The sequence below is a fragment of the Muscardinus avellanarius genome (genome assembly GCF_963383645.1).
Source record: "Muscardinus avellanarius genome assembly, chromosome: 8".
Classification (NCBI taxonomy): domain Eukaryota; kingdom Metazoa; phylum Chordata; class Mammalia; order Rodentia; family Gliridae; genus Muscardinus; species Muscardinus avellanarius.
In genome coordinates, this window is record NC_137794.1 from 25403361 (window position 1) to 25426242 (window position 22882).

At 37.3% G+C, this 22882-nt stretch overlaps 1 protein-coding gene across 1 annotated transcript in view; it reads left to right on the forward strand.

Annotated features, from left to right (window-relative positions):
• The window catches only part of COL19A1 (collagen type XIX alpha 1 chain), a gene marked incomplete at both ends in the record, with an annotated part of 383978 nt that overhangs the window by 204137 nt on the left and 156959 nt on the right, over window positions 1-22882 (forward strand). Inside the window, one exon of the mRNA XM_080699922.1 lies at window positions 8399-8452. Within this exon, the coding sequence (XP_080556048.1) occupies window positions 8399-8452 (54 nt within the window). The remainder of the gene's footprint in view (window positions 1-8398; window positions 8453-22882) is intronic.

A 22882-nucleotide genomic window follows, 5' to 3' on the forward strand; every position in this document is an offset into this window, starting at 1 on the left:
TTGATTGAGGAGTTATGAATATATCTTGCCTCTTTTCACAAATGAAAATGTTTTCAAATGCAATTAGCCTATGCTATTAACTTTACTAAACATTTGATATATTTGTTAAACACTTCAAAATTCTGTTCAGAACCAGTTAATTCTAAGTAATTTCTTGATTAAATATTTACATGGGCTTCCATGATAGTAAGCCCTAGTCTGTCTTAAATAATCAGCAGATTGTCCAGAGAGAGCTATATAAAATATGCCATATTGCAATAGCTCTCTTTTCGAACTTAAAATGGTCTAGCTGGCTCATACTCTTTTTTGCATATTTTTATGCTGGCCAAAAGAAGTAACATCTTTATGAATTCCATTTTTTATCAACATTTTTAATATCCAGAATTCTACTGAGAAAAAACAATGAATGCTTATATCAACATAAGCAGATATTCATGTCATGAAAATCTAAATATGTTCTTGAGCTTCTCTTTTAGAAAACTTATAAATTCACATGTTTGAAAAATTTAGAAATAACTAAATTTACAATTAATTAATTAATTAATTTTTTGCAGTACTGGGGATGGAACCCACAGGCATTCTACCTCCAAGCTATACCCCCAGCCCTACATTTTATTATTTTATTTTGAAACAGGGTCTCACTGAGTTGCAGAGGGCCTCACTATGTAGATGAGGCTGTCTGTGAACCTCAACCCACCTGTCTCAGGAGGAATATAAGCATGTGCCACCACGCCCAGGTTACAGTTATTTTGTATCAGACTAAATAGATGGAAAAAGTAGGAAAAAATAAATAGAAATTCTTTGAAAAATAAAATTAAAGAGAAAATACACAGGTTATTCAAATGTATTATAAGTATAAAGATATTTAAGAATATGATTCTCCCACAAAAAATAAAATACTTAGGAATAAACTTAACCAAGGAAGTAAAAGATCTCTACAAAGAAAATTATTAAACATTGAAAAAAGAAATCAAAGAAGATCTTAGATGATGAAAAGATCTAAGCCAGGCATGGTGGCGCATGCTTGTAATCCCTGCACTTGGGAGGCAGAGACAGGAGGATTGTGCAGGTTCGAAGCCAGCCACAATGGCTTCAGGGACCCTGTTTTCAAAAAATATATAAAATAGGTCCAGGAGTGTAGCCTGGAGGTAGAAGGGCTTCCAGGAACCCCAATACCACCAAAAAAGAAAGGAGGAGGAGGAGGAGGAGGAGGAGGAGGAGGAGGAGGAGGAGGAAGGAGGTGGAGGAGGAAGGAGGAGGAGGAAGAGGAGGAAGAGGAGAAGGAGGAGGAGGAGGAAGAGGAGGAGGAGGAGGAAAGATCTTCCATGATCATGGATAGGCAGAATAAATATTATCAAAATGTCCATACTTCCAAAAGCGATCTACAGATTCAATGCAATGCCCATTAAACTACCAAGATCATTCCTGACAGACATAGAAAAATTAGTTCTTAAATTTGGAATAACAAAAGGCCCAGAATAGCCAACGTAGTTCTCAGCAACAAAAACCATGCAGGAGGAATCATAATACCTGACTTTAAGCTATACTACAAAGCCATTGTAATAAAAATAGCATGGTATTGGCAAAAAAAAAAAAAACAGATACATAGACCAATGAAGCAGAATAGAAGACCCAGAAACAAGTCCACACACTTTCAGCCAATTGAATTTTGACAAAGGGGCCAAAAACATACACTGGAAAAAAGATAGCCTGTTCAACAAATGGTGTTGGCAAAACTGGTTAACCATATGCAGAAAATTGGAAATTTATTCCACTTTCTCACCCTGCACAAAAGTCAATTCAAGATGGATCAAAGACTTGGAAATTAAACCAGAGACCTTGAAGCTCCTTGAAGATGGCGTAGGTCCAACACTGCAACACATAGGCACAGAAAAAAACTTTCTCAACAAGACCCCAAAGGCACAACAAACCAAAAGAATCAATGTGTGGGATTGCAGGAAATTGAGAGCTTCTGTTCAGCAAAGGAAACTGTCAGGAACCTCCATTGAGAGCCAACAGAATGAGAGATTTTTTACACCTACACCTACACCTCTGATAGAGGACTAATATCTAGAATATATAGAGAACTCAAGAAACTCAACACTAAAAAAACAAATCATCCAATCAAAAAATGGGCAAGTGACTAATTAGACACTTCATGAAAGAAGAAATTCAAATGGCCAATAAATGCATGAAAAAAATGCCCAACATGATTGGCAATCAGAGAGATGCAAATCAAAACTACCCTGAGATTTCACCTAACTCCAACTAGAATGGCAATCATTAAAAACATGAAGAATAACAAATGCTGGTGAGGATGTGGAGAAGAGGGAACTCTAAAACATTGTTGGTGGGATTGCAAATTAGTGCAACCACTTTGGAAAACAGTATGGAAGATCCTCAGAATAATGGGAACAAATCTACCATTCGATCCAGCAATACCACTCTGGGTATCTACCCAAAAAAAAAGGAAACCAAACTACCAAACTAATGCATGTGAATCTATGTTCATAACTGCACAATTCACCATAGCCAAACTGTGGAACCAGCCAAGATGTCCATCAACAGATGAATGGATTACAAAACTGTGGGATATGTACACAATGGAATTTTACTTAGCTATAAAAAAAATACAATTGCGGTATTTTCAGGGAAATGGATGGATCTTGAGGACATTATGCTAAGTGAGATTAGTCAGTCACAAAAAGTAAGGAATCGGATGCTTTCCCTAATATGTGAAAGCCAGGGCGAACTCCAGGTGCAAAAAGAGATCCTATAGAGGAGCAAATAAGACAACCTAACTGTGGGGATGGGAGGTGGGGAGGGGAACTCTTTAAAGTGCATGATGTACTTATTCATATTGAAGTTAACCACTAAACCAAACATGGGAGGGAGGGATGGGGAGGGAGTGAGGTGGGGACTGGGTGGGGGCTGGCTGGGTGATGTGTGCATTTATGCCTACACAAGTTTTTTACCCCATTAATGATGTATAAATACAATGCACCAATAAAAATTTAATAAAAAAATAATATGATTTTCTAGAAAAAATTGTATAAATCTGTAAAACATCAAGTAGTTGTCAAAGACGTGAAAAATATGAAGTTATAGTTGATAATGATTAATTCTTAAATGAACTATAAGACAATTGTAAATATCAGAGAATGGAATGATGACTTCAGAATGGGGAAGATAGATACTTTTAAGTTATTCGATGTATTATTGAAGTCAAAGTTGTGAAAATAAAAATGAATTGCAGAGCAGAAACCTATTCCCTAACACCAGTACTCAGCACTGTTCTACACCAGTGTTTTATTCTTTTTTGTGTGTGCATTCTTTTTTAAATTTTTTTTATTGGTGCATTGTATTCATCTTAATGGGATGCAAGATGGTGCAGACACATGTGCATGCATTCATTCCCCCTCCCTTCTCATATTTGGCTTAGTGATTAACATTGATATGTTTGTTAAATATGCGTTAGAGAATTTTCCCTCTGCCACCCCTTCCAGCCTCTCAACTAGGTCATCTTATTTGCTCATTTATAGAATCTCCTTCACCTAGAGTTTCTGCTTTGACCCATTTCCCCCCTAGTTTTCACATATTAGGGAGAGCATTCGATTTCTTATGTTTTCACTTAGTATAATGTCCTCCAGATCCATCCATTTCCCTGTAAGTGATGTAATAATTGTGTTTTTCTTTATAGTTGAGTAAAATTCCATTGTGTATATATCCCACAGTTTTGTAATCCATTCATCTGTTGATGGACATCTTGGCTGGTTCCATAGTTTGGCAATGGTTAATTGTGCAGTTATGAACATAAATATGCATGCATTAGTTTGGTAGTTTGGTTTTCATTCTTTTGGGGTAGATACCCAAATATTGTTGGGTTATATGGTAAGTTCATTCCCATTCTTCTGAGGATCCTCCATAATGTTTTCCAGAGTGGTTGCACTAATTTGCAATCCCAACAATGTTTTAGAGTTCCCAGTTCTCCACATCCTCACCAACATTTGTTGTTGTTTGTGTTTTGAATGATTGCCAATTTAGTTGGAGTTAGGTAGAATTTCAGAGTAGTTTTGATTTACATCTCTCTGATTGCTAATGATATTGAGCATTTTTTCATGCATTTATTAGTCATTTGAATTTCTTCCTTAAGAAGTATCTATTTAGTTTACTTGCCCATTTTTTTGATCGGGTTATTTGTTTTCTTAGAGCTGAGTTTCCTGAGTTTTCTGTATATTCTAGATATTAATCCTCTATTGAAGGAATCATTGGCAAAAATCTTCTCCTATTTTGTTGGCCCTCCGTTGAGGTTCTTGGTAGTTTCCTTTGCTGTGCAGCTCTTCAGTTTCATGCAATCCCACATATTGATCTACCTTTTAATTTTTTGTGCCTTTGGGGTCTTGTTGAGAAAGTTATTATCTGTGCCTATGTGTTGCAGTGTTGGACCTATGTGCTCTTCAAGGAGCCTCACAGTGCTTTCTTCTTTATGATACAATCTACCAAGTGTGTAATGACTCCCTTCTATAAGTGATGTAGAGAGTAAAATTAAAAAGAACTTCAGTCCTCTAGAACTCACAGTCAACTCAAAGGAAAGGTAGAGCCCACCTAAATGGTGACATTTCTAAAATAATAAAATAATAGGGTAATTTATATATTATATATGTAAACTCATGTGTATCTGTAATTTTCATAGTAAGTGATGAATAATTCCATTGTTTGACTTTCTAAATGGATGGAGTAGTGATCTGGATAACTATAAATAATGAATTATCTCCAAATTGTAATTTCTAAGTTTTGGAAAATTATTTTTGTATAATCAAGCAATCTTTTACTAATGTCAATATCAAGGTTATTTAATGTGTAAATGTCAAATAATATTCAGTAAAGATAGCTGGAAGTTATAAACATTTGGGCAATGTGGCTAGGATTAAAAATAGGTTATAGATAGTTTTAAAAGGAAATGTTCCATGAAACATTAAACAAATTTTGCCAATTTTTCATCAGACTCTTAGCTGGATCCTGGACTTTGAAAAGATAAAAGGGAATTCAGGGAGTTAAAATTCAGGAGATTGACAAATGGGTCTATGTATATATGGATACCATATCTTAGTCTTTGGATCTTGCACACCAAAGGTTCTCTTAAGTATATTTAACTTATTGAATACTTTCCAAATTAAATTTAATATTCTTGCATTGTGTAGACTTTTTCTATATAATTCCCCAACTAGTAAAAGAGTAGATTTTAATTGTATTTATCAGAATTAAGCATATTCCCTTGATGACATTTGGTCTGTGTATGCTTTAGTAACTCATGTTTAAAAACACTGAAAGAGCTGTCAGCATTTGGCTGAATATCAAAGATGTTATATATTAGTTTGGCTGTTCATGAAATTATAATAGTTTTCCTAAGGGTAAAAGTGAAAGTTTTAATCCAGAGCCAAGATTGTGTCAGTAATATAAAAACTGGCACAACTCTCTATAATTATAATTAATACTTGGTATATTTGGATTTTTAACATTTGTTATTCATATAAAATTAGGAATTTACCATCCTAAAATTATCCTAATTTGCTAAATTTTCTTAGCTACATATCATTTCGCAGGTATTTTTCTTAAAACTACAAACAGAAATGATTACTTTTTCAATTGCTGGTTTTTATTCCTGCCTAAATCAATAAAATATGTGATTCATGTGCCTCTATAACATTAAATCATTCAAAGGCAGATGAGAAAAATGAAATTAATAAATATATAAATTCTGTTCATTCATTGTAGAGGAGTCAGAAAGATTTGGGGAACATTTAAAATTGGCAACACATAGAATATTTTTGTACTAGCTTTTTTGAAAATTAGTTACAATAATTTTACTAAATTTTGATAACTTTAATGAAATTAAAGCTATCAGGATAAAAAACATGTATATCACTTTTTCTATTTAAAATAAAATTAGATAGTATGCATATATAAAATTTGGTCTATGAGAAAATCAAAAGCATTATGTACAAAATAAGTAGTTATGGATTACCAGAAATACATTCAGTATTTTGTTTTAAAGATAATCATGACTTCTAAAGAAAAATATAAATCTGAGTCCTAGGGAACTAGGAGTATAGCTCAGTGAGAGTTCACGTTTAGAATCTGAGAGGCCTTGGTTTCAAGCCCAAGAGCACACACTAAAAAAAAGAATAATCTTAATTATTTTTAAATTAGGTAAGAAAAGCCGGGTGTGGTGGCGCACGCTTGTAATCCCCCGCACTTGGGAGGCAGAGACAGGAGGGTCACTCTGATTCGAAGCCAGCCTGGCTAGCTTACGAGACCCTGTTTCCAAATAAAAATATAAAATGCTTCTGGGTGTAGCCCAGAGGGAGAAGGGCTTCCAGGAACCCCAGTACCACCAAAAAAAAAAAAAAAAAATAGGTAAGAAAGAATGTTTCTCCTGGAATAAGGGTGAATTCAGATTTATTTGAATAAGCACCATTAGATTTGTATTTATTCTAAACAGTTTAAGGTATATATAATAGGGAATCCCAGCCAGTAGTAGTGGTGGGTGTCTATAATCTCAATACTTGGGAAGCTGAGACAAGAAGATCATAGGTTTGAGGCCAAACTGGGCAACTTAATAAGACCCTGTTTCAAAATGAAAAGGAATGGAGATATAGGTAAGTGGTAGAACTCCCCTGGTCCAGTTCTCAGTATCAAAAATAATAATAATAAGTATTTGGAAATCCTTTAAATTTCCAATCAAAAACTTTTTTTAGAGCGAGTTGCTTCCCCAGCATGAATTGTTTTCATTCAGCCATTAACAAGCCCACATCATGATGCAGAAGATATGGATTCTCCCTATTGTGCCTTAGAGCCAGGTGAGAGAAACAGCGTGTTACATAAGCAGCCATTGAAACGAATGTGTGATAAGTATTTGAAAGGAAAAGTACAAGGAACTCTAAGGCCAAAATAGGCAAATCGTGTGCAGTCAGGGAAAGTAAGAAGGTTTCCTTTAGGTCACTGTGGCCGTGATGTAGAGTCAACGGGAAGCTCTTCAGATGAGCAAGAAATGATAAGGGGAGCCATAGGAGTGGAGGGAAATGGGCCCAAACATACTTTAGAGAAAAAATTAACCCATATTGGTAACTAGACGAGAGGGACAGTGAGGCGAGATGGAGTATGAGTTCTTGGCATCTGGAGAACGCCAGAAGGAGGCTGTGTGGATTTTGTGGAGGTGGCTGGAGGAGAGTCCAGTTCTGGAGGGAGGGCCCTGAGCTCAGGGTTTAGTGTGAGAGAGCCAAGTGGGATGTCAAGCAGGCAAGTGGATGCTGGGCCTGCATACAGCCTAGAAGATAAACTGAGGCCGTGAATCTAGGAATTATTGGTAGAAAATCTGAAGCCCAACAAGTATATGAGCTTAGGGTGAGAGAAGGTGAGAAGAAAGCATAAAATCGCCCCCATTTAAGCCACATTTGTAGGCTGAAAGGGAAAGGAGGAGCTGCAGGAAAGACCAGCAACTGAGAGAGAGTTAAAAAAAATGATTATCATTTTGAGTTTCAAGTTGAGTAGGAATTCTTTGTATAAGAGTAAATATCTCTAAAAAATAAAGTTTTAGTGTGGTGGCATACACTTGTAATCCTAGTACTTGGGAAGCTGAGACAGGAGAATCCCATGTTCGCAGTCAGCCCCAGCTGCTTAGTGAGACCCCGTTTCAAAAATAAGAAGTAAAATAGGGTTGGGGGTATAGCTTAGAAGTAGAATGTCTCTGGATTCAATCACCAGTACTGCAATAAATAAATATATATACATAAATATATAAATACATAAATAAAATACTTGACTTTCAAATTAACAACACCGGTAATTTTCTGGGATATTTTTATGATCTGGATAAAACAATTATTTCTGACACCTGACAATATTATGAGAAAGCACTGAATAATGCATAGGAGACTAAAAGTTAAATGTTATAAATAGAAATATTTTATCTAATGCCACATTATGCATTTTCTTAAAAGATATAAATATACTCTTAACCAAAAATTTAGTTTTATATAAAGTTTAAATATATAAAATGTAATTTTTTCTGCTTACAAATATCATTACCATTTATTTATGGTGCATTGGTGAAACCTGGTTTCAGTCACGGCCTGTTTTAAATGGAAGTGGATTCTTAATCTCACACCTGGCTTGGAACGCCCTTTATTCTTTTCTGGAGTTAACGACCAAGATAAACCAGACAATACAGGGCAATTCATCATGGCTAATATATTGCATAGCTTAACCTTAGATGAGCTCAAATCATTTAAATCAAATCATTGTTTAATCAATGAAGTGAGTATTTTTTTTTCATAACATTCTTTTTTGAGGCAGGTGTTCTTGAAACAGTCTATTAACACAATCCTTTTCCCCTCAGGGCTCCCTCACGCTACAAGGCCCCCAGGGTCCACCTGGAAAAGAAGGCCAAAGGGTAAGTCAATTCAGAACAACTGGTAGGCATTACTAGCTGGAAGGAGGGGTTATTTTTTTTATCGCTTGAAAAACAAAACCAAAATATAACAAACAGATGGTCATAAGAAGTGTATCAACTATCCAAATGTTGAAATTTAAGATTAGAGATTTTGACAGAAAATTCCATGTTTTGAAGATTGGCAGCACAAGTGTCGAAGTAATTGCTTGGGTAAAATGAACTAGCACTAATTTGTCTGAGAGCACTTCAGCTGCACCTTCTGATTTTGACTTAAGTTCATGAGTGTCTTTGTGGAAGTCCAGCCTATTTTCAAATTCTATAAAAATTGTGGATATTCTGCATTGCCAACAAAATTATCAGCATAGATAACTTTTTGCAACTCTCCTTTTATTACTATTTATTGCCTTTAACTGAAATCAAGTTAAGTGAATAAATTGTAATTGCAATTGGAAGTATTGCAACAAAGTCCTGTCTAGTCTTACCTTACTCCAGTAAAATTTGGCAGCTGTGGTGCCCAATTCTTGTGGCTTACTTTGATTATTATCCATTTCAAATCATTTTGAAGTCTCAAACATGTTTATATGCTTTCTCATATGGTTATTAATGAAAAGTCTTTGTGCTAAATAAAACAGATATTATCAACTTCTGTAACCTTTATAGATGAAGATTCTGTGACATAGGTTTAGGTAATTTGTCTACACTTGAATTTCTGATTTTAGATGCCATGTTTTATCTTACTGGTCCAATAAATTGACCCAAATTTTATTTTTAAGTCATTCTCATTTATTTGTTTTCAGTATTGCCTGCTGGTAAATGTCTGTTTCCTCAAATGCATCAGAATCCTTCAAGTATTTGAGGGTCAGTGTTGAATCTTATCAAGGCTGACCTTTTTTAAGGTTAATAAGATCCCAGCCAGGCATGGTGGCGCATGCTTGTAATCCCAGCATTCACCATGCTGAGACAGGATGATCAAGGTTTGCGGACAGCCTCAGCTACTTAGTGAGGCCCTCTTCAACTTAGTGAGACCCTGTTTCAAAATAAAGAATAAAAAATAGGGCAGGGGGTGTAGCTCGGAGGTCAAATGCCCCTGGGTTTCATCCCCAACCCCCCCCCCCCAAATAAGATCCCAGTTTTTTAACTTTTTTTCTTTTCTTTTTTTTTTTTTTGGTGGTGGTACTGGGGTTCCTGGAAACCCTTCTACCTCTGGGCTACACTCCTAGACCCATTTTTATATTTTTATTTGGAAACAGGGTCTCTTAAGCCAGGGCGGCTGACTTCGAACCTGCGCGATCCTCCTGTCTCGCGGAGATTACAAGCATGCGCCACCATGTCCGGCTTAACTTTTTTTCTGATTATATGCATTTTTGATCCTCCTATAATCTTTCCCAGAAAACACTTGTTGACCTTCTGGGGTGTCAGGAATGGGACACACATGTGGTTTTATTGAGGGCAGAGTAAAATGTGGCAAGTAGATCCTATACTATAGACTGTGCATTTCTTTTTCAGTTTAATATTGAGTCAGTGCTTCTTTGTCTGATATCACACCATTGACTTATACTGACATATGGTCAATTAAAGACTCTCTTCTTTTGCTTTAATAAAAACATTTTCATCAAATCTTCACCAGTCCTGTTGTATTGTATAGTTGCCATTTCAAATCATAGAATAGGAATTGTTCCTTTTACAGTTTTATTTTATCTTCTAGATTTTAACCCATAATATCATTTTATTATTTGAGAGTTATTTTGTTGTTATTTAAGAACTTAAATCCTCTTTTTCTATGAAATAGCTCCAGATTTATGTCATTTCAACATTCAATGAGCCTGCCTTCTAGTTTTATTCAAATCATTAACAAATCCTAAACAAAACAGGGCCTGACAACTCTGTGTAACTCCAGTGTAGCCTACCCACTTTCCTACCATTGACATTCTTATGACATGATAATCAAATCATGTGCAAATGCATTTGAACTCTATCTCTTCCCCACCTACATTTCTTAATTTGGTTTGTAAGATAATTATGAAAGGCTTGTCAGATACTAGCTAAAGTGAAAAATATTCAAATAAGGCTTTTCAAAAATAATATGCTTCAAATTGAAATTGTACCCTATGAAAGCTTGTATTTCAGAAGAAGATGGGTTAAAGAATAAATTAAGCTTATGTATTTTTCATGAGAATTATGGAAGCAATTATTGGAATTGTAAAGTTCAATCATTATTTTATGCAAATGTACCCCATTTATAAATATGAATATTCTCCCAATTTTTATATTACTTTTATTTTCCATCATGAGTAACAGTGTCAGAAACTAAAACATGTAATAGAATTTTACAGACACTTAGACATAGTTTGCCATTTTGCTACTGATCTTTCGCAAATGTCATATTTATGAAAGGAAGTAGCTAGAACAGGTGTTATTGACATTATCTACATTTATAAATGATTTTCAAAAAGTGCTTAGTGATTTTTTCTACTTTACAAGCTCTTTGAATGGAAAATTTTAAGAAATTAGCATTCTTACATACTTACATTTAGATACATCTGAGTGTCACCATTTCTTCTCAGCGCAAGAGATAAAAAAATAATTTAAGAAGACTCAACAGCTTTTTGTGATATATATATGCTAAAACTAATCATTTTCCATTACATTGAAGTTTATAATAGAATACAATAGTTGGAAAAAATCTATAAATAAAAACATTGAACCAGGATCAACAAAATTCTTATATTTTGAGTGAAAGTGTTTGACCAGAAAGTAATTGACTATAATTAAGGATATTACAATGAAACAAAATATGTGGCAAGTCCTATATTATTTACTTTTAGGCATAATGTCTTTAATGAAAGAATAACATTTAATTTTAGACAAATCATTAACTTCTTGATTTTCTTCAATGATTAAATAGATAGTGGCTACATAAACATACTTTAAAAATACAGAACATTATAGAAACATGGTACTATCGCTACTATAATTTTTATTAAGACATAAGGATTTTTGAATGATGAAATACTTCCTTTTTCTCCTTAACCCTTTGTGTAAATTTTATAAGCAGAAGAACACCATATTTTGCAAGTATCATATTGGAATTCTGTTGTAACTTTTCATGAGTTAATTATATTATTTACACTATTTTTCAAGCTTCTAAATCTTAGTTTATAAACCATACAACCATACATTTTAATAAAACATAAGTTATATATATACACACACACATTCATATATATAAACATATATATATACACATTCATATATATAAACATATATATATATATATATATATATATATATATATATATAGTGGTACTGGGGTACCTGGAAACCCCTCTACCTCCAGGCTACACTCCAAGACCTATTTTATATTTGTATTTGGAAACAGGGTCTCTTCAGCCAGTGCGGCTGGCTCCAAACCAGCGCGATCCTCCTGTCTCCGCCTCCCAAGTGCGGGGATTACAAGCATGCGCCACCATGCCCGGCAATGTTCTTATATTTAAAAGCTGCTTTTAACCTCAATAATGTCTTATGGCAATACACACACACACACACACACACACACACACACACACACACACATTAAATTTATGGGTTTTTTCCCCCTTAACCCGATATTCTTTTTTAAAAAAATCTTACATGGCATTAATTTGTTTCTTTTTACTTTATTATGTGTGTTTGTTTGTGGTGCTTGGGATTTAATTGAGGATCATTCTATCTCCAAGCTACACTCTCAGTCCATTTTATTTTTTGTTTTGGAATCAGGATCTTACTTAGTTGCTAAGAGTCTCTAATTTGCTGAGACTGACTTTGAACCTGAGATCCAGCTGTCTCAGCCTTCCAAGTACTAGGATTACAGGTGTGCGCCACCATGCTCAGGTTTTACCTTATTATTTTTTGAAGCAATGCAAGTAAATAACTTTGCTGACACATTTTAAAATCTTACATACTTTATGGATCAACACAATTTTTAGAATTCAACAGATGTAACTTACAGTACAATTGAGAATGTGTTAGAGAACTGTGAGGAAGAAGAGCATGGGAAGTTCCTACCTAGAGACCTAGAGGGTATTTTGCACACAGTGAGGACAGAGGAGGCCAAGAAGGACCCAGAACACAGCAAGGACCACATGTCAAAAGAGGAGAGTTCCAGCTGGGCGTGGTGGCGCACACTTGTAATCCCAGCGCTTGGGAGGCTGAGACGGGAGGATCACACAGGTTCGAAGCCAGCCTCAACTATTTAGTGAGGCATGCAGCAATTTAGTGAGACCTTGTTTCCAAATAAAGTATAAAAAAGTAGGTCTGGGAGTATAGCGCGGAGGTAGAAAAGAACCTGGCTTCCACCCTCAGTACCACACAAAAATAAAACAACAACAACAAAAGAGTTTCAAGATTTGTGGAGAGTTCAGCCAGATTAAAACTTGGAACAAAGTTAATAGAAAGATGTTGGATTAAGAGAAGTGGCTGGAATTTTTGCAAGTTGAGAGAGGAGTTTTACTGAATATTAGAAGATGGCATTGGAGAAAAAATGGGAGAAAAAGTATAGAGAAGCCAGAGAGCCAATTGTGAAGAAGAGATAGTGATGGAGTATCAAGAACCAGACAGAAGTCCAGAGAAGTATTTTACTAAAGAGTGGAATATTTCATGTTGGGGCCCACTCGGCAGGACCGAGGTGGCACCCAGGCTTGTTGCCAGCGTGGACTCAAGATGGCGCCTGGGCTTGCAGCCAAGTCACGAGGCTCACGAGGCTGGCGGTGCCCTGAGCCTGCGCAGTGAGCCCTATCAGGCGCCTTACGGATAATTAGTGACGCAACGCCTCGTGCTACCACCTGCCCGCCCAGGAGAAGGTTAAAAAGCGCGCATGCCCTAGCGGGAGGAAGGAGAAGGAGAAGAGGGTTGGTGGACAGGAAGAGCAGTTTCTTGGCGGACTGCTCTGGGCTCCGAGCTGCGACGGACATGTTCACAAAGCCACCACTGTGACCGGTGTGTGCTGCAGCAGAGACATAGAGTGCCAGAAGGAGGGTTGGTGGAGTGATGAGGGAGAGGATAGAAGACTGATGTTGTTTTTACCTGAGAGGGCGTTGAGAGAGCATTAAAGAGGAATGGTAACTGTACAAGAACCTGGGGTAATAAAACTGCTTGAGGAAGATCGAGTAAGAGTCGTCACTGCGCGCGACAAATGGTGGCCCGTACGGGGACCTTCGCTTTGATCAGAACCTCGGCAGTCCAGGGCAGCTGGCTGGTAAGTACTCCTTTGACTCCGAAAAGGGAGGAGGAGGCTCCATTAAGGAGGATATTTTTTAGTGTTTTCCCCGATCAAAGGGGGCTCCATTAAGGAGGATATTTTCCCCGATCAAAGGGGGCTCCATTAAGGAGGATATTTAGTAAATAAGGCTCGCGGATAAGCGAGGCTCGCGGAAAAGCGAGGGACAGCGCTGTATTTTCCCCGATCAAAGGGGGCTCCATTAAGGAGGATATTTAGTAAATAAGGCTCGCGGATAAGCGAGGCTCGCGGAAAAGCGAGGGACAGCGCTGTATTTTCCCCGATCAAAGGGGGCTCCATTAAGGAGGATATTTTTTAGTGTAAGCAAGTTAGAGAATCGGGCTGGTCCTGATTCGACAAGATAGGAGTAAATAAGGCTCGCGGATAAGCGAGGCTCGCGGATAAGCGAGGGACAGCGCTGTGAAGGTTCGCAGGTGTTGCGACGAAAAGGTCTAAGGTTGCTAAAGTGAAAGCAGCCATTTTAGAAAATTTGAAAGCGAAAGAGATTTCTAAGAAGGAAGAAGCTCTGTTAGAATTCATAGAAAAAATGAAACGCCCTAAACCTTCCGCTCCTCCCCCTCCCTCTCCTAATCCGCCACCATAGATGGAAGACACCTGAGGTTAGCTGGAAAAAAACTTAGAAAATGAAGAAAGAAACTAAGATAGAAAATGAAGGCGCCTAATGTGTAAATAGTAATAAAGGATAGGTCAGAAGATTAGTTCCTAACGTAAGAGTTGTAAAAATATACAATGGGTCAAAAAATAAGTTTTTTGTTTTTTGCATATATGTTAGAAGATATGCTCTGTGTTAAGTTTCCTAAGGAAGAAACTACTGCTCGGTACCGTAGAGATGAGTTGTTTTCTTTAAGATCTTTGGGGAATTATTTCTACTTTCCCTCTTCCTTTACCTTGGTTAATGATAGTTTAGGTTGTTTTATTGATACCTGTTTTCTGACTTTCTGCTATGCTTCTATGCATCCTTGGAGAATTTGGAATTTCTGCTCTTATTGCTGTAATTGTGGCCTCTGTGGCCGTGGCAGTTATTGCAGCCACTATGAATGCTCTATCCTCACATGTGGCTGCTGGCATGGCTCAGCAAGCTCAATTATCTGGACTATATGTATAACGTATGTGCAGTATCAGAATTTCTCCCATGCAGGCAATTTGTTTCGTCAATTAAGCAAGATGCTTCTAGGAACTTGGAGCCGTGAATTTGAACACACCATGATTGAGCTATGAGCATCCATCGCTGCAATTAATTCTACCCGCGTGGAAGTCGCCGCAGTGCAACAATGAATGGACTTAATACACGGAACATTGGGTTTTTTAAAAGACTGGGGTGGCATGGCGTTCTGGGCATTCTTGCTGGTGGTAGCATGATGTTTCATGGTTGGATATATCAGGCGAACTCGACAACGCACACTGCAACAACAGCGCATATTGGTGCAAGCTCTGGCAGCCCTTGAAGCTGGCTCATCTCCCCATGTATGGCTCAGTATGCTGGATCGGTAGTCAGTGACGGGTAAGATCGTCCCCGGGACCTTTCAACCTAAGACAGGGAAACAATCATGCTATTGTTCTCCCAATGACGGGTAAGAATGGTCCTTGAGGGTCGGCAACCTAAGACAGGCACGATCCTGAGCCTTATTTTAATAAAACAAAAAGGGAGATATGTTGGGGCCCACTCGGCAGGACCAAGGTGGCACCCAGGCTTGTTGCCAGCGTGGACTCAAGATGGCGCCTGGGCTTGCAGCCAAGTCACGAGGCTCACGAGGCTGGCGGTGCCCTGAGCCTGCGCAGTGAGCCCTATCAGGCGCCTTACGGATAATTAGTGACGCAACGCCTCGTGCTACCACCTGCCCGCCCAGGAGAAGGTTAAAAAGCGCGCATGCCCTAGCGGGAGGAAGGAGAAGGAGAAGAGGGTTGGTGGACAGGAAGAGCAGTTTCTTGGCGGACTGCTCTGGGCTCCGAGCTGCGACGGACATGTTCACAAAGCCACCACTGTGACCGGTGTGTGCTGCAGCAGAGACATAGAGTGCCAGAAGGAGGGTTGGTGGAGTGATGAGGGAGAGGATAGAAGACTGATGTTGTTTTTACCTGAGAGGGCGTTGAGAGAGCATTGAAACTGGGGTAATAAAACTGCTTGAGGAAGATCGTGTAAGAGTCGTCACTGCGCGCGACAATTTCAGGCTAGCTGAGTATGTTCATAGATGCTAATATTGGAATTTATAAAAAACAATTCCTCTGAGATGTAAATTCCTTTATATTTCTAATAGAATCTTTCAAAATATCAAGAAAATAATTATTTTAACAAATTTTTGAGTTTTTCTTTTATAATCACATCAAACACATGTCTGAAATAACCTCAAGAAAAAGTATAAAACCTATCTTGATTTTTAAAAATATTAGTTGAGGTCTCTGAAGAGTGTGTGTGTGTGTGTGTGTGTGTGTGTGTGTGTGTCCTAGTTACTGCCACACATAGAAGTCTGTGTGGCTGGACCAAACTGACACCTCACACGTACTGTTGCTAGATCTGAATTTTAAACCTGGACAGAAATTTTATTTTAAATTTCCTATTTACCTATCTTCCTATTTATAAATTTACCTCTATCCCCCTTGCTCTGCTCTCAGCTTATCTTCTCTCTCCACCCCTGTCCTTTCCTCTCTGGCAGCCATTCTCTTGATCACCTCTTTTCAACACTTTTGTGCAGAGTTTACTTTCCCTTGAAGTGCTTGCTCCATGCCCAGCCTGGAGTCAAAATTCCTTGCATTCTAAACTGCACAGAGAACTTGAGCCTGGTAGCCCGCCCACCGGGAAGTACCCTTTGCACTTGCCCAGACTTGATGGCAAAGGAACTGGGTCATGTTTCCTAAGTGAGGTGGATCTGCAGCAAGATGGAGGATGGCTAGCAGCTTGTCTGCTGGCTTCTCGTGGTACAAGAAGCCTGAGGCTGAGGATGTAGGTCACAGCACGGGCTCTGGGTCCAGGCTGCGAGAATTTAAATCCCAGCTTGCCACTTAGCAGCTGGGTGACCTTGGGTGAGCCCCTCAGCCTTTGGGCACCTGTTTCCCCATTTAGGAAATGGAGAGCGTGGTAATCCTTATTCCTAGGGCTGTTGTAAGATTATGCCAAGGAAGCATGAGATGCCATCATTATTCTCACGTCAGCCTAGAGATAGGAAGATGTTTGTTGAAAGGAAGGCAAATGTATAACATCAACATATTGATTACATCAGCAACTTGATTACAGAGAATGAGTAACTGATCAAGAAAAAAATTGTGTGTGTGTGTGCACCCTAGTTACTGGAGATTGATCCCAGGGACATTCTACCTCTGAGCTATACTGCTATACCTCTAGCCTTTTTTTGTTGTTGTTTTGTTTTTCATTTTGAAACATGGTCTCACTAGGTAGCAAAGGGCCTTGCTAAATTGCTGAGGCTGGCCATGAACCTGCAATCCTCCTGTATCAGCCTCCTGAGGACTGGGATTACAGGCATGTACCACCACTTCCAACTAAGAAAAATTACTTAAGTTAAAATGATCGTTTTCACTACTACTTCATCGAGCCCATTGTATTTGACTTTTTCCTGAAATCTTAGTTTATCTGGATGTCTAAGCCCATATTTCAATGCCCCCAGAAGCTTCATGAGGCCTATTATCTATCTAGCTGGATAATAAAATTAAGTATATATAAAAATCTACAAATGTAGATTAGTATATATAAAAGTTTACAAATGTAGATTAGATAGTTTCCTTTTCTTTAAATAAGAGATGAAAATCAATTATCTCATTGTGGAGTAGCTGAGGCCTCAATATTTGTTTCATGAGTAAATTTTAATGATTATGGATAAATTTACCAGAACTTCCATGGAAAAACACCTGGTTTTTCTTCACTTTTTATTTTGAACTGGTTTATATACATTCCCCAAAACAATACAAGTAGCATGAATTATATTTTGGTAAAATGACTGGGTTTATTGATCCCATTAGGAGAAAGGACATCAAAATCATGGCTTTTAGGAGAGTAGCACACACTGCAGAACTCATCTGTGCAACATTTTCTTTAAGCTGATTCCTTTTAATGGCTCTGAGTATATTATTGAAGGGAAATTATGCCTCCATAGCCTAGCCATTGAACATTCAGTGAAAGTTTTATAGAACACAGCAAGCCAGTAAAGTAACTCAGACTTGCCTCATGGTACTATAAAAACAAAACAGAACAAAAAACCTCCAGTGTTTCTTCTTTCTTCAGAATAGTTTATTCCAAAGTGCCGACTTTGCGATTATGCAAATGACCTCATAGTTCTAAGGAAGCGCATTTAGAGCCTGGGAGAAGTCACAAATTAGCTGCAATTGCACTTACAAGGGTTTAGATTTGAGGGAGGATCCTTAAATTCATAGCAATGAATTTTGGGCTTCAAGAAGTAATTTGATTAGTTTCACATATAATGAGAGGGAGCTCTAAAGTTGTCATCTTATTTTTATATATAAAAGCTGACATTGACCCTTAAAATGCATGGTGAGCACGGCCATGGTTTCCATGTACTTGTCTATGATTCGTGTCCTTGTAGAAAGAATGTGTCTTACAGCCTGATGTGGTGGCACATGCTTATAATTCCAGTACTTGGGAGGCTGAGACAGAGAATCCAGGTTCCAGGCCTGCCTCAGCAGCTTAGCAAGACCCTCAATAACTTAGTGAGACTCAGTTTCAAAATAAAAAAATAATAGGGCCAGGGGTGTAGCTCGAAGCAGAATGCCCCTGAATTCAATCCCCCGGGCCTACATTCATGTATGAGTGCACACACACACACACACACAAATACACACACGTATATAGATAACACTCAATTCACATACACACACAAGAAGAAAGTATATGACAAATCAAAAGTTTTTAAATTATTTAAAATAGTAATTTAACTCTAATCTTGAGTAGAATAAAAGTATAGGAAAGTAAGCATCTTTTTATCTTGGAATTCTATATAAATATGTAAATATACATATTATAAATAATATCTTAGAGGTTTTGAATTCTACAATGAGTGGCTCATGTTTCCTGCATATGTTATAAACTTCCTAACATGACTTTTTTTTTCATTTACTTTATTTGATATTTTCTCAGTTTACTGTTTGAAAATTATCTTGAGTATTTATAGAAGATACTATCTTTAAGCCTACTTAACATTTCTGGATGGTAACTCAAAAAACTGTGCACATGGTTCAGAGCCCAAGCAAGAGCTATATAACCTCCCCAACATTTTGCTGGAAGTTACAAAACCAAATATTTGATTTGAGCACTGAATAAGAACGACTAAGTCTTCATGTATTCTTGTATTCCCATTTGCAGAGCTCCATGGCTGACTTTAGGTGCTTAGTGTCTCCCAAACTGGATCAAATATAGCTGCTGCTGCAGCAAAATAAGACAGGAAGGAGGGATGGAAGCCAGTGTTCATTGTCAAGCAAATGTCTACCAGGCTGTAACTGAGAAAGGATAAGAATTCTCTATTTTTGCCTCTTACCCTGTTTCTGGTGGAAAATATAGATCAACAGAACTAGATGTCGTGATACAACTTCCAGCTCAGTCTAATTAAAATCAGGTGAAAAAAGACAGTACAAAAAGTAGCCCAGACTTTGTTAGAGCAAGTCTTAGATAAAGTTAAATACCACAGCCAGTTAATGACCGTGTGCCTGTGGTCCATGATGGTGAACTTCACCCTAATTAGTGGTCTCTGAAGTGTGCTTTAAGCAGAAGAGACAGAATGCCCTGGGAAGACTGTCAATAAGGAAAAAAAGACTAACTAATAGTTTAGTTCCAATGATACTTATATACAAAGAAAAACCTCAATTAACTTAGATTCTTACATGCATTTAAACAAAGGACCAAATGACACTATTTGTCATGAAACAAAACTTTATAGATTATCTCTGTTATCTAGATTAGTAAAGAGGAAATGTTTCATAACTTTTCAGATAGAATGCTGCCTTTTTTATTCATGTGCACACACCCAAGAGCTACTCTCAGCTATAGAAGCAATACACCATGATCTCATGGGGATGCCTTGACCTGAAGGTCTCTGAGGCCCAGAGAGGCCAAGAGCTTCCAGGAGATTGTCCCAATAAGAACATCAAACTGTCACATTTTAGAGCTGAAGGGGAAATCTGCTGTCATTCCAGTCTACCAACTAGGAAGCTATGAGGCCCCCCAAAATTCATCAATTCTCCAAGGCTTCAAGGGTTTTTATTCTAAGTATTCTATGGAAGAAACTATAGTTGGTCCTATGTAGGTAATATTGGTCCTACACTAAAACCCATATTTACATGTCTTTTTTTTTTTTTTTTTTTTTGCGGAACTAGAGATGGGAAACCAGGGGCATTCTACCTCTAAGCTATATCCCCAGCCCAACATTTTTATTCTTTATTTTGAAACAGGGTGTCGCTGAGTTGCAAAGGGCCTAAGTAGCTGACGCTGTCTGCGAACCCGAATCCTCCTGTCTCAGCCTCCCAAGTGCTGGTATTACAAGCGTGCACCACTAGGCCTGGCTTTTAATGTCTTTATAATGTAGATTATTGACAATTTAACCAAAGTAGACTGAAAACCTACTCTTTTTCTTATTAAGATCATACATTATAAGGCTTAATACATTACAAGCTGTGAATAGGTAGACTTGATCCTTTTATGGTCCTCATACATTGATGGTGCACATGCATTCCCCATGCGCTGATCCCTCTGCACCAACAGCTGGGAACTAGCATCCCCTGGTCAGTGGGGACAGAGGGTGGGGGTCAGAACTGTTCATTTCCAGCTGAGACACTGGATTAATTGATGAATCCAGTCAAATCACTTCAAATTCTAATCTAGATTTATCTGATTTATCACAGCTTATCCCTCAGGTATAACGTGGAATTAAGCCAGAAGCACTTTGAATGCACTCTCGTGACAGGTGTGTAGGAAAGTGTCTTATAAATATTACCTACTTAGCCACAGAAACATTTAAAGAGGATAGGAAAGGACAAAGCACATTCTGCCTACTAATATTCCTGTGTCCCTTGCTCTGCTGAGTCCACGTTGCTGTGAACACATTAGTAACTATTGGTGCATGTGCCACTGGAAATGGCAAGTAGGAAGTTATTTATCCATTTGGGAGATGGTGAATATATGTGTGGATGGCTGTCAAAACAAAAAATTATTCACAAGTTATTAATCAATTTGAGAAACATAAACATATAAGTTTGCAGAAATGCAGAACACTTGGAACATGAGACACTTTTATGGCCCAGTGACTTTGAAAGCCAGCAAATTATGTTTCCAATAAATAATCCTCAACCTCAACTTTGTAAAACTCTATGATATTTTGAGTTACCTTAAATAATAGTACTGAATTCTCAGACAAAGTTTAATTTTTTAGCACTTTAGTTCTTTTAGTATATTATTTAAAAGCCTCAAGGAAGAGATAATATTTAAATGTATAATATATAAATATATTAATGTAGTACAATAATTCTAAGAATAACTGGAATTTTCTCTTCTACATGATATCATTACTACTTTCTGGATAATATCACATAGTTATTTGAATTCCACAGAAATAGTCTGTAATGTGCTCTCCCTCATTTTTCTTAAAAATCATAAACTTTTCCTTGGATTTTTTTCATGAATAGTCATGGATACACCTCTCACCCATTTGATATTTTTAATATATTCAGAATATATACATATATGTTTAAATGTGTGTGAGCATGTTATTAATTGGGCTTTTAAAATTCACAATAGTATACAACATATTATATTACCACAATATGGTGTTATTTATCATTTGTGGTTCTAAAATCACTAAGCACTTATATATTGAACATTAGCAAAGATTGCTCTTTGTATTGCTTACTTTAGAACTGTTAACAGTGTGTCTATGGGACTATGAAAAAGAATGACTAAAGCAATATAAAGTATACTTAGAGTACACATAAATATCAGTAAGATATGTACATGTCATCGATTTACATTAAATGATAAGAATATTTTATTTTTATTCAGTAATATTACTTTAAGAAAACTCACCCTCCTAGAAAGTATAATAGAAAAAAATACAATTAAAGACAATGACTTTTTATCTTATTAAAGGCCGTATCTTTTTTTTTTTTTGAAACTGTATTCCTCCAGTTTCCCAAATATTTTGTAGAAGCATTTCTGTAGTTATGTGCATTAATTTAATCATATTTATGGTTTATCTTCAAAATTATGTGAGAGCCAGGTGTGGTGGTACAGACTTATAATCCCAGTAGTTAGGAGGCTGAGACAGGAGGATTGCAAATTTGTGGTGAGCCTTAGCTACTTAGTGAGGCCCTCTGCAACTTAGTGAGACCCTGTTTCAAAATGAAGAATAAAATGGGGTGTAGTTGGAGGTAGAATGTCCCTAGATTCCATTCCCAGTACCACACACACACACAAAGTATTTCTTATAAATACAATCAATCCAAAATCTCTACACCAAGAAGAAAAGATAAGAGCTAATTAATGAAGAGTAAGAAAAAGACAAAAATAAGCAAAAAACATCTATATTGAAGGAAGCAAAACTACATTTGGACAAAACCTTTCCTTTGAGATATCAGAGATCCTTTTTATTTATTCAAGGAATATTTGAGTGCCGGTTTTGCATGAAGGAATTCAGAAGTTGGCCTCGGTTGAGTTTCCCAAAAAGCAAAAGAAAAAAAAAATGTAAGAGAGCAAAGTAAGCAGAAAAATGGAGAATGCAGGCAAAATAGATTTTCAAGAGTAACCTACTGTCACCCTGATCCTTTAAGACTCTCTGGAATGTCTTGGGATTTGCTCCACCTTAAAGCAAAGGGCTACACTTGCCCCAACTGAGTAGAGAGATGGTCAGTGACTTCCTAGCTATCTTAGGCAAGCAACCCCTGTAGACTAAGGCAGTCCTGTTGGAAATTGGGAAGTAGAATCCAGTAGTAAATATTCATGACAGCTGGGCACCATCAAGCCTGGCACCAAGTGCAGCCGAACCAGAGGAGGAATCAAACACAGCCTCAGCATCACCAGCACAGAGGCGTCCATGGCTTTTGAGCAAAATTGAATACATGATAATAACCTTGATAATAGTAACCTCGCAGCAATAGTAGACAGTGAGAGTCTTTTATTTTGGAACAGATGTTAGAACCACCTTTTG